Below are 10,048 nucleotides of genomic sequence, written 5' to 3'. Positions count from 1 at the left end.
TAAAATTTGGAATCTAGCATATGTCAAGCTGAGACGGTGAAAGCCTTCTAGAAGAAGATATCTGTGGCAGGTGTGAGTTTTGGTGGCTTTTTGAGGAATGGGTTGTTTGGCTCTTCTGATTTGGACTGGGTGGGGTCTGCCCTCCCTGAGCTTGTTCAGTTTGGGAGCCTAAGCATGGAAAGGTTAGTGGAAAGGTGAGTGGAGTCTCCTGACTCCACTAGGAGTCTGGAGATCTGGAGACCTGGGTTCTAATGCCGCTTCCTCCACTTACCTGCTAAGTGACCTTAGGCCAGTCAATTTCATCTTGCCATTTCCACATCTGTAAAAATTGAAGACCTTTTCTCAATTCCCCTTAGGCTGCAAGAGACAAGGACTGATTCTAATCATCTTGTACCTACTCCAATGCTTAACGTAATGCTTGGCACAGAGGGCTTAACAAATATCACAATTATTATTATTATTGTTAATAAAAGAAGGAGAAGCCCTCTCCTTCTGTAAGACTAACAGGAGTAGATTTCACAAGTATAATTTATCCTCGTCATCTGTAGGAATAAGCCAAACACACAGGCTCGCTGATATGTGAAGTCAACTGGGAGTTACCTTCTGCTTTACAACATTTTCAACAAAATCAGACATTTAAATGCAAAAGTCCAGCACTAGGCAACCTCCTGTGAAGTGGGCACCATTTTTTGGAGGACTTTAAATAATGGATAGAAATGATAGTCTCTGTTTCTTAAATTAGAAGAGACTAGTTACAGGGGAGACTCAAAATCATTTGGGTGTCCGGTCACCAGGATGGGTTCAACGTATCTTGGATTTGTTAATGAATTGTACATCGCCTTGATTCTATTTAGTTGCCATTGTTTTTACGAGATGTTCTTCCCCTTGACGCTGTTTAGTGCCATTGTTCTTGTCTGTCCGTCTCCCCCGATTAGACTGTAAGCCCGTCAAACGGCAGGGACTGTCTCTATCTGTTGCCGACTTGTTCATCCCAAGCGCTTAGTACAGTGCTCTGCACATAGTAAGCGCTCAATAAATACTATTGAATGAATGAATGCCTCGCTAGTGACCCTCACCCACACAATGTCGACTACTTTCAGAGGGATGTATGTAAAGTTTGCTGTAATATACAACCAGAACAAGGCACAGAAATTAGTCAGTATCCTGGGTCAGGTTTGACTGAATTTTGACCCCATTTCCCTAATGCAGGAATCCTGCCCACAACCATCTGATCCACCATCTAGATCTGGAGAGCCATGGAAATGGATAGTGAAAGAAAAGATGTGAACTCAAGTAGCTTTCTAAGTTTTCTAAGAAAACTTGAACAAATGGCAAATCCCCCTACACTGTAAGCTCCTTGAGGGCAGGGTTCCAGTTTATTCAGTCTTTTGTACTCTCTCAAGTGCCCTAGCACAATACTGACACCCAATAACTGCAAAATAAATACTATATTGATCAATGCATGACAATGATTTGCTAAGAGGCAAGATTTACCTTTTCCATCATTTGACTTTCTCCTCTAAAGTAAGGGGATCTCATTTTCTTTGCCCTCTGCACTGACCCCAAAATAAAAACCCTGGGTTTCCAGACCTGGCGTTAGGTTTGACAAAGATCGGCCTGTTAGTGCCAAAGAGTGTTTAACTCTAAGAAAAAACTTTAAGCAACAACTTTTTCAACTTGAAATTGTGTAGGTTGACAACTCTTTCCCAAACTTGGAAAGTAGTAAAATGTATATGACAATGTACCCTGTTTGGGGCTTGGATTTCAAGGATTGCCTTTCTAGATGTACCTTCTCATGCTAGAAGAGACAGCAATTATTCAATCCATCAACCAGTGGTTTTTATTGAATCCTTACTCTGCTCAGAGCACTGTCCTAAGTGGTTGGGAGAGTACAATAGGATAAGTGGACACAATCCAACACAAACAACCACACTGTTTTGTGCTAATACTCTTGTCTCTCATTAATAAATGAGGCATCCAGAGGACTAAGTGATTCGTGGTTCGTGATTCGTGTTCAGTGTCAGTCGGTGAGCCAGTAAATAGACAGGGGAATGAGAAGCAGCATGGCTTAGTGGATGGAGCATAGGCCTGGGAGTCAGAAGGGTCTGGGTTCTAATCCTGACTCTGCCACTTGTCTGCTGTGCGACCTTGGGTGGGTTACTAAACTTCTCTGGGCCTCAGTTACCTCATCTGAAAAATGGGGATTAAGACTGGGAACTCCATGTGGGATATTTATTGTGTCCATTCTGATTAGCTTGTATCTACCCCAGACCTTAGTACTGTGCCCGGGACATAGGAAGCCCTTAACAAATACCATGCAAAAAAAAAAAAAGAAAAAGAATCAGGAACTTTTAGTGTCCCAGTCTAACCATTCCCACTGGACCTCTTCCTGCCTTTCTTCAGATTTTGAATAAAACTCAAGGAAATCTTAAATGCCAACGATACATTAAAGTCTGTGAGAAAACGCAAAAAAGTTTTTTTTTACAAATTAGCATAGTAGTGAGTGAAAAATAGAGTAGACCCAATTCAGATAGAACCACTGTTACAACCCTAGCTCTTCACCATTTATATTGTCTGCATATTTGAAGAACTGGTGACTTTTAAAAAACTGCTTAAATAGCTTGAGGCATAAGTAATTCTGCTTCTGCTTCATTCAAGTGAATAAGGCAGAGCACTCAAGAAAATGGTCCCTTTTTATCTTTCTTCAAACCCAGAGGACCTGGATTGAATCCCTGCTCCACCACTTGGCTCCTAAGTGACCTGGGGCAAGTCATTAACTTCTCTGTGCCTCAGTTACCTTATCTGTAAAATGGGGATAAAGATTGTGAGTCTCACGTGGGAAATGGACTGTGTCCAACCTGATTAGCTGGCATCTAGACCAGAGCTTAGTACAGTGCCTGGCACAGAGTGTTTAACAAATACCATTGAAAAAGAATAAAGAAAATGAAGTACCTCAGAATGGAAAATGGTGTGGGAAGGGAGGTATGAAAGGATGGATGAAAACTTTGGGTATCATCCTTTTATTAATCCCAACTCTGCCCCTTGTCAGTTGTGTGACTGTGGGCAAGTCACTTTACTTTTCTGTGCCTCAGTTCCCTCATCTGTAAAATGGGGATGAAGACTGTGAGCCTCACGTGGGACAACCTCATTCCGCTGTATCTACCCCACCGCTCAGAACAGTGCTTTTCACGTAGGAAGCGCTTAACAAATACCAACATTATTATTATTAAGTGTACCAGTGTCTTGTAAATTCCTCTGAACAGAATTTCATGGGATAGAAATCCATTCTAATGAAACCTCCCCGCATAAGCCCAGGACCAGAAGGAGGCTAACCTTCCAGTTTTCAGGCAGAGAGTTCCCCCAGGGAGGAGGGTCGAAGAAGACCCTCCCCATTCTTTACTCTGCTTCCGCTTTGAAGAACAGGTGTTTCAGCACCGTGAGCAGGAAAATCTCTCTCCCAACGGGTATCGTCATTCAAGATTCAACGTTGGCCCCAGACCCAAGTATATCTTTAGTCATTTTTGATTTGGTCAACATATACTGGTAAATTTTGCCCATAAGGGGAAAGAATTGAATTTGGCCAACCACCGGGAACCCAGAACTATCTGCCCCTTGCAGAAATGTCTCTGTGAACTTTAAGATCGGAAGAACATATGAGAAGGGCTGAACAGGGTGACTCGACAGCCAGAAATGCCTGAATCATCATAAATAATTGGTCGTCAAATGCAAGGAGCAACGAACAATTCAGCCACCTTGATGAGAAAACAATGGCCCTGTGCACACAATGGACACGTTTAAAAATACACATTTCTGACAGGACCGAACAGGGCTATCAGTCATGTCCTGCTTCCTCAGGAAAGTGCCGCTACTCAAGTCAAAATATCAATACATTTCACGGTTTTAGAATGATAGGTTTTCAATCAAATGCTTGAAATGAAGGAACAGCCCAAAATGATTGAATTCTTGAGGCAACACAACGGGTACTGATGAGTTTATTCAGCATGGGCCCAATAAGACTTTGCACTTGGATTTGACATTGTTCACCTCTTTCTGCATATTCTTATAAACATTATCTCCTGGTTTCATGGAGCCTCTTAGAAATTTCTAAGAAACTTAACAGAAGAGAGAAATTCAATTTTAAAGATGAAGTAACAGGACATTTATATACAGGCTCAGATATTGGGCTCAATGTACATACAAAGACTATTCAGCTTAAGGGAAAAAAAAATCCAGTCATGCAAATCATTTTACAAATCACTTGTGTTACTTTTCGAAGATCTGACTTGCACTGACACGGGCACGGAATTTTTAAATGTCAGATAACTTTTGTGAGCGCTTCATTGGCTTATGCTTCTTTAGCGTTTCGCCAGTCAGAAGTTGACAGCAAACATGCTGTGCTAGGAGTGTTGCATGACATTGGTCGGATTGGGTTTTGAGCCACGTGGTGGACACGTCTGATATCGGAAGCATCCTTGCCTTTCATCTAAAGGCATTGGCTTATCTCGGAACAACAGCACACCACAAAAATCAGCAGAGATAGCACATTGTGAACAACTGGGCAAGTTCATTGGACGGCTCTTTTAGCATCGCTCTAATTCTGTTTTCATGAGCCAGTAAGGTCATAGAGAGCACAGATGAGGTCTAAATCGAGTCACAGCAGACCACAGCTCCACAGAAAGACGAATCTTCAAGTTATGTTGACCTGCTAGGAAAAGGAACAGAGATAAACAGCACAGCAAACATACCTGCAATGCATTGCTTTCCTATTAAATATTAACGGCTTCATTTACATTTAAATGGACTGAGCAGAAAAGGATAGAATTTCCACAACTGCTCTTTGGTGTTGCTGCCATGGAAAGAAGCTGAAGACAATGTGGTCTGTAGGTAGGGGAAGGAAACAGGGGAGGGATAAATGTCACAATCTCAACACCCGCTCAAAAGTGACTTAAAGGATCACTCATTATTCTCAAAACATAATCCTAAACAGTGTTTTTGCTCCCAGACACACTCTTTTTCTCACTCTCTTTCGCTCTCTCTCTCTCTCTGTAAACACGCCTGTTCATAAATAACTTAAATGTCTCCTTGATATTCATGGTACAGTTTCTAACAGAAGTTGAAGTAGAAAAGGATGGGTGATGTACAGCACTGAGGAGATGTCATAGTATTTGTTTTTTTGTTTTGTTTTGTTTAGCGTCTGACGCCCACGCTGCAAACATCAGCCATCGGAGACCGGAGGGGTGACCCATCCATACTTTTCATGAGTCTTCACCAAACTCTTAAACGTTGCTTCAGCTTCCTTGCGACTGAAGGATTTTTTTGATTTACCGGCTTTTCTACAGATTCGACCCTGTGCCAAAAACAGAGAAGAGTCCATGTTAAGGATTCAGTAGCAGGTCATTTTCATTCTTGTCAAATATACGAGCATGCATGAAGTAAAGCTGCAAGTTTTAAATGACTTTTGAAAAGAAATGAAAAAAAAAACCGGGATCATCAACTCCTGAAGGCAGCAGTCACATCCACTATTGTACTCTCTCAAGTGCTCGGTTCAGTGTTCGACACAGAATAAGCGCTCAATACGTACTGCTGATAGATTGATAAATGGGGCCGGACAACACAAACTGCAATTATTTTGTAATAATAATTGTGGTGTTTGTTAAGCACTTACTATGTGTCAAGAGCTAGGGTAGTGGTAAGATGATCAATTTGGACACAGTCCCTGTTCCACATGGGGCTCACGGTTTAAGTAGGATGGAAAATAGGTAATGAGTCCCCATTTTGCAGGTGAGGGAACTGAGGCACAGAAAACTTAAATGACTTGCCCAAGGTCACACAACAGGTGAGTGGCAGAACTCAGCTCCTCTGGGTCCCAGGACCATCCTCTTTCCGCTAGGCCACGCTGCTTCTTAGTATACTAATTCACTAGTGTTATTTGTTTCAAGTGAGCTTTGAAGAGCTAAAACACTTTTGGGTAATAAATGCTTTTGATGGAGAGCTGACTTTGGTAACATCATTGAAAATTTAAGTCTCACAATTTTCCAGAGGTTGCTTTTTGCTACTGCCACTAGCCAGGAAACAGAAAAAGGCTGTTTCTTGAACTGACAAAGCATTTCCAGCAAATCTCGTTCATGGAGTTCTAGTATTTTAAGAATCCCTTTCAAACCGGAGCTCTGAAGAACCATATTCTAGTGGAAATAGGTTAGGGAAACCCTCTTTTAGCCTTAACAAGCAGAACCCATAATTTCAGATCTGGGATTTATTTTTTCTCTCAAGGGTCCTGACCCTCTCGGAAACCAGTAAACTATGCTTTGCGACTGAAGGACTCAGGGATCACTCATGTGATCTGAATAAAGGACCGAGCACCAAGAAACCGCTAAGTGACTTTTCAAATAGTGCCCTACAAGCATCTGTGAGCCCTTGACACTCCGAATGTAATCTACTGAACCTGTCTTATTAGAGCAAAAATAGGCATACCCACAGACTACTTAGAAATAAAAAGGCAATTACTATTAATCAACACTAGAGTGGACAACTTCTAAAATTCAGAGTGATAGTCTCAGCAGGCTGACTTTAAAAATGAATCATTTTCACAGAAGAGGAGAAACAACAGAATTTACCCATTAGAAATGATAACTAAAGGATCCTAAGAATATGTGCTCTTTCCAGACTTCATATATGCACATCCTACATGGGTCTGAATATTTACTTCAGCTTTGAGAAAATGTCCCCCAAATGAAAATGAATCTAACAGACAGTTTACACATTCTTCAGGCTTTCCTATGTCTATGATTAACTTATTGCCTTACGGCCTTTTGCAGTGGTAAACAGTCCAGCTTCATAGGATCTTTGTCGAGCATGACTAATTTATGACATCGCAGTGTCTCATGACCCAGAGTCAGATTGCAAAAATCCCACCATGACGGACCCACGCCTGGCTTGTATTCCACTCCCCCCAAAAACACTTTTGTGGGGCAACCTGCTTGTCATCACCTTGGACAGGTGGGAGGAACCTGAGCTGTCTTGGGTTAGTCTTGATGCCAACCATTTGTGTCTGCTAATTTTATTGTACTGTGCTCTCCTAAATTCTTAGTACAGTGCTCTGCATCTAGAAAGCACTCAACAAATACCATGGATCGATTCAAGAATCTGTGTCATCTATTGAGAATCTAGCTGTCATCTATTGAGACTTTAGTGACTTATTATACTTTCCCAAGCTCTTAGTACAGTGCTCAGCACACAGTAAGAGCTCAGTGAAATCCATTGATTTTTTTTTTGTATCTAAGTCAGTTTGCCCCATACTCAACCTCATTTGGAAACCAACAAGTGATTTCCATTAGGAAGACAGTGTGATCCAGCAGAAAGAGCAAGGTACCTGGATTTTAATCCCATCCCTGCCACGTGTCTGGTGTGTGACCTTGGGTAAGTCGCTTCACTTCTCTGTGCCTCAGTTACCACGACTGTAAAATGGGGAATTGAGACTGTGAGTCCCCTGTGGGACAGGACTACTGCTTGTATCCATCCCAGCACTTAACAAATACTATTATTATTGTTATTCTTAGGAGGGAGGAGAGTTGAAAGAACTCCATTGAGTCTGGTTACTTTGGACTTTCCAGAGAACACTTCATGCCAAATGGCTTCCCTGGTTTAAAGCATCACTCTTGGAATTCCTGCCAGATCTCTGACTAGATTTTTGGCTTCTTGTCAAACGGTTATTTTCTAGGCTCCTTGCAGGTGCCTCCTAACTTTTCCTAAATCTCTTTCCTCTGGCCTACCTCAGGAATTAAAAAGATGAGCCAATGCTCTGCCTGAACAGAGAGCTGGCAAATAAACTCTGATCTTTGCTCAACAGTTGATTAAATCTACTGGCCCCCGAAACAATTTGGGTTGTGTGTGTGTGCTTTTAGATGATGAGTGGGCTTCAGAGGTGATGAGGAAAAAGATGTTTAGTTTCATGTGGTCAGCGGCGGGGCAGCGCCTCAGTAGTTAATGATGAAATGGATTAAACTCTTATAATTTACAAGCACTGTAATAGTGCCAGAGTAGATACAGAATAAGTGGATCAGACACACAGTCTCTAGTCCTTAAGGAGCCCATATGAGAGGTAAGGAGGGGAGGAATCTTCTCCTTCAGGTACCCGATGGGCTTTTGAATATCTGAATGAGGAATACTTGGGTTTAAACAGGCCCAGTTAGCTGGATGTGTTTTCCTCCTCTTTTCCCCCTTCCATTCCTAAACTCTAGGTACTTATCCTTTGTCCCTTCCCTGCTCCCCACATTTCCACCTCCACTCACCTTACTGGTTTTAATTTGATGAGGTTTCTCATTTCGGGTTCTCTACACGATGCCTGAACTCATTTGGGACTAGGCTCAATTTAAATCTAATCCATTTAAAAACAAATATTACTGAGACGTCTAATGGGGAACAAATTCTAACATGAACTATGTGCCAATGCAATGCTCCCTGGTAGACTTTAGTCCTAATTAATGCAGAAAATCATTCTTAGAAATATCAAGAATTGCATTTTTCGTGCCAAATAATGTAATTAGGGGGATACCTCTATACTTTCACCATTCTGAAATAATTTCAGCATGAAAGCTTCAGAACTTGTGAACTGAAAGGAACTATTCAAGTAGGGCCTCGAGAGTATCAAAATATATTCTGCCCTTTTGGCAGGGATACATGCTCTGTCCTGTTTGTCAAAGTACCAATTGTCAAAAACAACAACCGAAATGTGCAAATGAACAGATACCTCTTTGTGGCTCTTTGAGAGATGAAGATAAAGCCCATAATAGCGAAGCCTCAGTTAATTCAGCACACAGAATTCCAAGCCGATAATAAAGTGAGCTGACATTTAAACTCAACCCCTGCAGTACTGCATCTGTCTCTACAACTGAGCGTCTTCACCCTTGTCCCATGTGTTTCACCCTCCTGCCTCTCTTGTCATCACCTTCCCGTCCGTTCTCCCTCTTCCTTCTGCTGCTTCCTCAGAAGCCAGATTCTCTCCTAAGGTCTGTGTGTTGCCCCTCCCCAAATGCCTCCCCCTGATCATCCTACCTTTTCTTCCCCCTTTTCCCTGCACCAGCTTCTGCTTCTACAATCGCAAGACCTCCTACCCAGTTATCATCTGGAAGCGATCTCCCTGCCAGTCGGAATGCATGGAGGTGATGACCCAAACAGACAACTTCAATCTTATGTAGAGAGAAAAGACCAGAGACCTTTAAAGAAAACCTACCAATAAAATGATAGTCTCTCAATTCATATCTCATCACTAAAATTGCTCATCCTCTTCTGACTTCTTAGCTCCATCCATTCTGGCAAAGGAAATAGCATTTCAGAAGTAATTCCTATATTAGCTTCTTGCTGGATGGATTTTGCCACTGAGATCAGATGAGGTAATACTGTTCCCTCTGTAATCTGTAAGGTCTTTCTCCATACTAGGGTCATATAACTTTATCGGCTCAGCCGGGGCAACTTTTCTCAAGACGGGGAGAGCTTCGGAAATGGCTCTTTCGATAGTAGTTAATCTGAGTCAGCAATTGAACGAGTTGGCCAATTGCAGCCCAGCAGTACCTGGGTTTGGGGGGGGGTCTGTGTTTCCCACCTCCCTCACCTTTCAATCTTATCCCAATCTTTTCCCCTTTTACTGTTAGCCAGTTGAGGAAATCTTGCTCACCTTCATCAGCTGATCTAAGACCCAACTTTAGACTCATGTCAAGTCTCTGTGGAAAAACTAGATCCACATTTAACTTCACAAGAGAATAATCATAATGGTATTAATTAAGCACTTACTACGTGCCAGGCACTGTACTAAGCGCTGGCAGATTCTAGGGCTTCCCAACTAAGATAGCCAAGCCGTTCGGCCCACATGGTGGCATTTTATAGGAAATACTAAGACTTGGACAATTTCCATCGGTTCTTTTTGTGTTGTGATGTCTTCGATCATTTCCATCATCATTAAACGTAGGAAAACATCACGGTTTGTACTCATAAGCAGGAAACCCTAAATGCAGACTTCAATTCGGGTATTATTTCTCTTAATATTAGTTAAGGT

At 41.9% G+C, this 10,048-nt stretch overlaps 1 protein-coding gene across 1 annotated transcript in view; it reads right to left on the bottom strand.

Annotated features, from left to right (window-relative positions):
- Window positions 1–3,974: 3,974 nt before the first annotated feature.
- The window catches only part of UBE2QL1 (ubiquitin conjugating enzyme E2 Q family like 1), a 29,006-nt gene continuing 22,932 nt past the window's right edge, over window positions 3,975–10,048 (bottom strand). The window contains exon 2 of the mRNA XM_007655521.2: window positions 3,975–5,347. Within this exon, the coding sequence (XP_007653711.2) occupies window positions 5,216–5,347 (132 nt within the window). The 3' untranslated portion in view covers window positions 3,975–5,215. The remainder of the gene's footprint in view (window positions 5,348–10,048) is intronic.

The sequence above is a fragment of the Ornithorhynchus anatinus genome, chromosome X3 (assembly GCF_004115215.2).
Source record: "Ornithorhynchus anatinus isolate Pmale09 chromosome X3, mOrnAna1.pri.v4, whole genome shotgun sequence".
NCBI classification, from domain to species: domain Eukaryota; kingdom Metazoa; phylum Chordata; class Mammalia; order Monotremata; family Ornithorhynchidae; genus Ornithorhynchus; species Ornithorhynchus anatinus.
The sequence above is the reverse complement of the archived record's forward strand: the minus strand, read 5'-3'. Positions and strand labels throughout refer to the sequence as shown.